This window comes from Erythranthe guttata, chromosome 4 (genome assembly GCF_056151865.1).
Source record: "Erythranthe guttata isolate IM_541 chromosome 4, IM_541, whole genome shotgun sequence".
NCBI classification, from domain to species: domain Eukaryota; kingdom Viridiplantae; phylum Streptophyta; class Magnoliopsida; order Lamiales; family Phrymaceae; genus Erythranthe; species Erythranthe guttata.
The window spans coordinates 5,893,236-5,901,316 of NC_142536.1; the positions used below are offsets into that span (position 1 = coordinate 5,893,236).

The window sequence follows — 8,081 nt, forward strand, 5'->3', positions numbered from 1 at the left end:
GTTGAAGGGTGGTTGTAATTATCCAAACATAAGGGGGTTTTCATAATTTAACCATACTTCATGGGCGGTTGTAATTTACCCTATGTTTTAGTCCGGGGAATTAAAGTCTAACATACAACTTTATGTAAAACAACATTGAATATCAATTAATTAATTAATTAATTAATTAATTAATTAATTAATTAATACTGATTACCCTTAGCCTAATAGTTAGGTCCAAACATAATAATTACGGACTAAGATCTTAAATCAAATTCAAAAAATTATTAAAAAGCTAAAAAATGCTAATATACCTCAGACAAAGATATACCATAATCATTTAAAAATCTAATTGAAATATTAACACCATTCCGTTACCACTAATATTCAGATACCCACATATATATAATAATTTTCAATAAAAATAATTACGATTCACAATTGGTTACGTTCTACGATTTATTAATTTAGCGAATCATAAAAATTACGATTCGATTAGCGATTTAACTAACAACGGTCAACCCAACTCTTTGGTAGGTCATACCACTAGTCCCATTATATTGGTTTTTCTAAATTTGGTAATTAAATGCTTTCACACATATTTTATGTTTTATTTATGTGTATTCATAGTATACAATGATTAAATCAATGTATTTCAATTAGGGTGGTGATGTTGATCCGGACATGACCAATCGACATGAAATTGATCCATTTTTAATCCAAAGAAAATCCATTCGACTCGAATTCTATTTTACGATTTAATTCCAAGTAGGGTATAATTCAAGCTTTTTGTAAAATGAATGAAATTTAGCGTAACATAATATAATACGAGAGCTTTTAATAATTTATCATACTTACTATGGTGTATGATATATATTGATAGACACAAGTAAAACTTGTCTCGGAATGAATTCTTGGCGTACCGATTGGTGGAGGGCCGACGAATGATAATATTGTACGGTCTCTTTCCAAGTCCGGAAACTTTACAGTAAAAATTACTGATTCACTGTTGGACCATTCCAATGGGCCAAAAATTACTATATAAGTCAAAAAAGGGCTCTATTATATTGCCCAACTATAATTTCATTTAATCTCGTCTAATTACTGCTTAAGTGCTCTTTAGATTTAATAATTAGGGTCCATTTGATATACACCCCTCTAATGGAAAATATATTGGGATATGTCCACCCCTAAAATCTTCCTTTGAGATAACCCTCTGGAGAGACAAAAGTAGAACTGTGCCCTTATGTGCAATTTTCGCCCAACTGCATTCAGCATTTTCACCAACTGCATTTATCATTTTGGACCTGCATTTAGTATTTTTGTACTGCATATATCATGATTTTTAATTTAATATTTTTTTTATTCATGTATATACATTGTACTATTTTTTTTATTATTGTATTTTTTTATAAATTGTTTTTTCATATTTTGATTTTTTTTAATTTGTTTAATTTTATATTTTTTATATTTTAATTTTTAATTTTTTAATTTTTTTTTTATTAATTCAAAATTTGGAAAAATTACTGTACTGAAAGTATACTACACATGACTATAGTGTCAATAGTCATGTATAGTTATATATAGTCATGTACTGTTTTTTTCACCCCAAAATTCATCTACACCAACAAAATTCACAATTTGGATCTTGATATTATAAATCAACTAACAAACAAAAAATGAAAAAACACAATTACATGCACATGTTTTTCAAACATGAACAAGCATTAATGTACATTAAAAAACCTATAGCATCCATATAACTATATGTTACTACATGTGACTATAGTTATCTACAATTTTCTATAGTTATATATAGTGACATAAAATCTAGACTACTGTAGCATGGATCCAACTTTACAAGGCACTTCACCGCACCTTATTCTCTGCGTGTCATAAAATAATAATAAAAGCAAAACCTGCGACAAAAAAATACGAGTTAAAGAGCAAAATGGAACATGCGAGTTAGATTACATGAAAAATACAAAAAACCATGATTTTTTTTTTTGATAAATTTACTGTACTAAAATCGACTAAAATGACTATAGTGTACTACAAGTATTATAGTCATGTATAGTTATATGTAGTCATGACTATACATGTAGTCATGACTATACATGACTACATATGACTGACTATATATGATTGTATATGACTAAATATAACTGTATATTCACCTGACTCAAAACACCCATGTAAATAACCACTACTGGTTAAATTTCTACTACAGACAAACAAAGCTCTCACACTTGAGGCATTTTGAATCATCTTCAAATAAAAACAAAAAATAAATTACATATGATTTATAATAAAAATGAAAAAGATAAGAATCAAACAAAATAAAAAGTCAAATTAATTCAAAAAAAAGATTTTAATATTAAATTTTCACAGATCTCACAGTTGAGGCATTTCGAATCATCTTCAAATAAATACAAAAAATAAGTTACATATGATTTATAATAAAAGTGAAAAGGTAAGAATCAAACAAAATAAAAAATCAAATTAATAAAAAAAAATTAGTATTAATTGTTCACAAATCTTCAAAAACATAGTAGATCTGGTTTTTTTTTTTTATAAGAAATAGTAGATCTGGTTTGAACCTTCCCCCAACCAAAAAAAAATACGAAACTAAAACAATAACGTAGAAATCATTTCAAATGGAAGTAGATGTTTTAATACATAGTTCAAAACGGTGGGAGGAGCAACGACGGCCGGCGCAAGGCGGTTGCGGAACAGCGGCGCGCGGCAGTGTCGGAGCAACGGTGGGGAACAGTGGCAAGCGGCGGAAGGCAGTGGGAGAAGGAGATCTGGCCGCAAAGGATTTGTCGATAAAGAGAGAGTGTTAGAGAGAGAAAGTTAGAGAGAGATGAAGAGAGAGGGGAAAATTAGAGAGAGAAAGATAGAGAGAAATGAAGAGATAGGAGAAAGTTAGAGAGAGATGAAAAGAGGAGAAAGTTGTTACGTGGGTTCTAGAGAAAGAGAGAGGTAGGGAGAACGGCTGTGAGTGGAAAAAAGAAGGGTGTGCTAGGGTTTTGTGTATTGAATTAAAACTAAAAGGTTAAAATAGATACTTCAAGTTGTCCAGAGGGTCTCCCTAATTAAGATCAAAATTTGGGTTTTTAACTAGAGAGAAAAAATTTATTGGACCTCCTCATATATATTTTTAAAACTAGGGATTATCACTCATTTCCTAATAATTATTATGTATTTTGTTATGAAGTGGTCTAGTGGAGATAATTAGTCCACCTTGAAGGTGGCAGAATATTTAAATTGTTTATTTACGTAGCTAATGGAAGTTAGATTTAAATGTTTGGCCCAATAAGGAAAATGTGTCTTTACATATTATATGCAACTTTTTGTTTTTTAAATAATTTTGGCCTTGTTTGGCTGGGAATATTAGCCGTGATTAACTAAATAATGAAACTTTGTTTATTGTTTGGTATCCTCAATAACTTGTCGGGTCGACCCGCAAATATTATGATATCATGCCTTATGTTGCCTTTTAGGCATGTTTTTTATTGGATCGTCTTTCAAAGTCCAATAGTACAATTGAGTTTCATTAGATTATTTAATTTTATCTTGGCTAATCTTATCTAAACAACCAAACGAGACCGTAGCAGATTGGGACAATTTGGGTTGGTTTGTGGTTTGTGTTGCCTTCTTCACCGTTTTTTGCCCGGTTTTCTTCATTGATCTTTTTACCCGTCGTTTTGATGTGATTTTGTGAAAAATACAACAGAGCAGGGTTTGTTTGGAAAAACAAAATGGATTGATGCGTGTAGTTGTATTAGAGACAAAAATGGGGAAGATTTTCGCAAGATTTGTGAAAAATCGTGAGGGATCGGATTTGAGTCGAGCATGATACACTGGTTCAAATAGAAAACATGGAGGTTTTTTTGGATTGTGAAAAAATGATAAGGGTACACCTATTAAATATAATATAGGATGTTTAGTCCTAATATTTTTTTTCAAATGAGGGATTATGCCTCATTGACCCAAAGAAATAATTAGGGAATGACTTGAAATTTAGATTAAACTCATGCATATACACAAATTAGTATAAATAAACTTGGAATTCTTTCTTTCTTTCTCTCACATACACAACTGTTGGCTCTCGTTACAGAGATTTAATTACGAAAAATAAGAGCAATTGAAAAATCTAATATTTGCACGAAATAAAATTAATATATAACTAGCAATTCTCCCCGTGCGATGCAGGTATTAGAATTTTGCTAGCGGATTTACAAATTTAATTTGCTATGAATAGTCATTAGAGAAAAAAAAAACTGAAAAATAGGAGATGAAAAAATACTACTAAATTAATATTAAAAAATTACAAATATGCTATTAGAGTTTCTTAGATTGCCCCATCGTTTCTTACTTTTATAAGATAATTATTATTCCTTACAAGTGTTCCAATGGCTCTCATTCCATCTTTTTCCACATACATAGCAGAACTCAAATTTACACCTGCAACAAATGTTAAAACCAAAATTAACAATAAGTACTTGAACCCTAATATAACTAATTGAAATAATATTAGGCATAATCCCATAGTTAATCCAACTTTCAAAATAAAATAAATTAAATTTACAAATTACCTGCAAGTAATGTGTACACATCCTTCAGTCTTGTCGACGAAAACCCTACAATTAGGGCATTTCTTCCACTTGTTCTCTTTCGCCAACAATCTTAACTTCCTCTTGTCTTTATCGTTTCGATTCAATCTCTGAAAATCTCGACAGCTGAATCCGTAATGCCAAGAAACCCTACACTTTGCACAGAACAATTTGTGACACCTAGGGCACTCGGTTTCAGTAATTACGTTAACGCCATTCTCGATAACGAGAATCTCCGAGCATTTCTCGTAAGGGCAGTGGATTATTTCATCCGAAGAAGCAAGAATGATGGACTCGATTGTCGCCTTCTCCCACCGGTCGAAAACTTCTTGTGGGATTTTAGACCTAATTAAAGACGACCCATTATTATTATTGTTATTATTTGGTTGGATGATGTTCGGACAGTCTGGATAGGGACACGTGACGGGTACTATGTTGTGTTGGAGCTTGTATTGGATGTGCTTCGATATGCAGTCGTAGCAGAATGAATGGTTGCAGCCTTCGGTTTTGTGCATGTCCGATTTTCGTCTGTCTTCCGTGCAAATTTCGCATGAAGTAGTTCTCGAAGATGATGATGACGTGGCTTGGTTGTTCCTTGATGATGACGTGGCATGGTGGTGGTTACTTGATGATGACGTGGCATGGTGGTGGTTTGTTGGTGGAGATGATATGTGTAGAGAGGCGGCGAGAGCTTCTTCCAGCTGACGCTCTTCCGCGTATATCGAATTATAGTAACGGTAATCGTATTCGTAGTCGAATATTGATGACAAGATTTCCATTAATTTTCGTAAGTAGTTTTGTGATCTGTTGTTGTTGTATATTGTTTTTTGTTGTATTGATAACTCAGAAAGTGTACTTGTGATATTTATAATCTGACTTTCTTGGAAAATTAATTTGAAAATGAATTCTTAATTAATAATACAACACATCGCGGAATTATCGGAAGTTTCATTTAGCTGCGCGTTGTCTTGTAATGGTTGACATTTTCTTATGGGCAAATTAGGGAAATTCTATGCTACATCCGGTGAATATAACCAGACACCCTAATTAATAAGATTCCCACTACGGGTTCAGTTATGGCCCAATGGATTTTATAAATATAATTATAAAATAAATAAAAAAAGGACACATGTCAAGAAAAAAACCACCCGGTGAAAATCACCGGGTGTAGCATCGTATTCCCGACAAATTACGGCCACCCCTGAGGTATGGCCGAATTACGAAAAAAAATCTTCTTGGTTGGGTAACTACATGAGACATCCCCTCCTTTTAAATATGTTTACGTAAAATTTATGTAATTCAGTTATTTACCGAACCAAATCGTATATTCAGTTCGGTAAACGGTATGAAATGTTGGCATAGCTAAAATTCGGTTCGATTTTACCAATTTAACATCCCTAAATTTACCTCTAGAAAAATATCTTCGTAAAATAATACATAGTCGATGGAATAACTGTAATTACCCAAACATAAGGAAAATTTTCGTAATTTTATTATAACTCAGGGATTACCGTAATTCATCATTTTTTTTTATCGGATAAAAATTGGAAAGAAACACGGCTAAGGTTCAACCTTCTTGGAACACTTGCATTATAATAATTCAGAGAACACAACACAACTGGCGATATGAATGCCAAAGTCATGGTTCTTTCTACTGTCAACTGCCAAATCTCACTTAAAACAGAATTTGAAGCGTGTCTATGTGATCTCATATTCGTTGCTTCTAGACTTCAAATCCGACAGGACAATATTAATTTATTCATAGGTTGTTCCAAATATTCTAATTTATTATTCCAGAACTTATTTATTAGATTAATTACGCGTCAACTAGATTACTTCCAGACATGGACTTCTAGTTTGTTTATCAAAATACTCTTTTTATTGTGCAAATTAGAAATCTCACCCGTGCCCTTGCGATGCACGGGACATATATATATATATATATTCCCAATCGATATTTAATAATATACTTATTCAAAATAAGAATATTTCAAAACTATGAAGAAACATAAATAATTATCATATTATTGTATTCAAGTATATATTATATTTCAATTCATTTAGCATTATATTTTCTTTAATTCTATTTAGGCCTAATGTTCCATTAAGATACATATTGAATTTATGCAAAATAAATATATTGAAAGTTGTGTACAAAATAAAATCGTAACTATAGCCTAAAATTGTATTTGTCATGTTCAAGTAAGTAGGCGTATTTAATAATATACTTAATTCAAAATAAGAATAATATTTCAAAAGTATGAATAAAATAATATTGTCAAAAGTAAAATAATTATCATATTTCCGCATTCAAGTGTACATTTCAATTCAATTTACATTATATTTTCTTTAATTCTAATTAGGCCTAATGGTAAACCTATTAAGATAGGTCATTATAAGAATAATAATACTTCAAAAGTATGAAGAAATAATATTGTCAAAGTAAAATAATTATCTTATTTATGTATTCAAGAGTACATTTCAAAATTGTATGGTAGGCTTCAAATTATACTATACTATACTCCAGAGTAACAATAATATTCATTAATCATTATGCTTTATATTTTATTGAATTATTAATAGGTTTGTATTTACTATATATCATTAAAAATGTTTTCACAAAGTAATCATAATTTTCTAATTGAATTCGAAAATTGAATCAAAAAATATTATTAGATATTAAATAAGATATATAAAGTAATAACCTTCAAATGCGCGGGAATAACCGTTCTTAGGGTTTCTTAGGGTGTTTCCAGGAACCCTTCTTTTGTTAATAAAATTAAATTCGAAAATTGGCACTTAGTTCCTCTTCTGTGTGCTTTGAGTCCAACTGAGCAGCAGCCAAGCCAAGGTTTTTCTTAGGATTTTTCCAGGAACATTTCCTTTGTTAATAAGATTTTCACAAAGTAATCATAATTTTCTAATTAAATTTGAAAATTGAATTATAAAATATTAAATAAGATATGTACAGCAATAATCTTCAAAAAAAATTGCCCTTAGGGTTTCTTAGAGTTTTTCTAGGAACCTTTCTTTTGTTAACAAGATTACGATCACCCATAATCGATGTCAAATTAAAAAAAAAATATATATATATATTTCTTGTTTGTGTAATTACAACCACCCATCACTTATATATTATCTTACACATTCACTTTTACGGTGTCAAATTTACTTAGGCGTATTCATCTGGTTAGTAAACCGACCGAACTGAACCGAACGAAAATCCGGTATATGCCGATTGCTAAACTATATTTCGGTTCGATATTAAGTTTATTGTTATATTTTCGGTTGTGAATAATCGTACCTTTCAAAGTTGAATTCTTTTTCGGCGTTGATCGCCGGCTAATGCTGTTGATTTTTCTTTGATTCCCGTTGTTGACCGGCAGTTGGCCAACGCCGCCATCGACTTTCTTTTTTCGGTAAATGTACCATTTAAACCCCCCGTGGTTTTACCTTTTGGCACTTCACCCCAACTGATATCGA

The 8,081-nt window shown here is 31.1% G+C and overlaps 1 protein-coding gene and 1 long non-coding RNA gene across 2 annotated transcripts; both read right to left on the minus strand.

The window, feature by feature from the left end:
* Positions 1-1,659: 1,659 nt before the first annotated feature.
* On the minus strand, positions 1,660-2,969 carry LOC148770993 (uncharacterized). Its single transcript, XR_016031008.1, has 2 exons — positions 2,659-2,969; positions 1,660-1,898 (listed from the first exon to the last, which is right to left on the minus strand). It is a non-coding gene; the product is annotated as an uncharacterized LOC148770993 (long non-coding RNA).
* Positions 2,970-4,144: 1,175 nt separating this feature from the next.
* On the minus strand, positions 4,145-5,487 carry LOC105972221 (E3 ubiquitin-protein ligase RSL1). Its single transcript, XM_088817639.1, has 2 exons — positions 4,581-5,487; positions 4,145-4,449 (listed from the first exon to the last, which is right to left on the minus strand). Exons 1-2 carry the CDS (start codon positions 5,375-5,377, stop codon positions 4,377-4,379), a joined length of 870 nt encoding a protein of 289 aa, XP_088673765.1. The 5' UTR covers positions 5,378-5,487; the 3' UTR covers positions 4,145-4,376.
* Between the last annotated feature and the right edge of the window lie 2,594 nt (positions 5,488-8,081).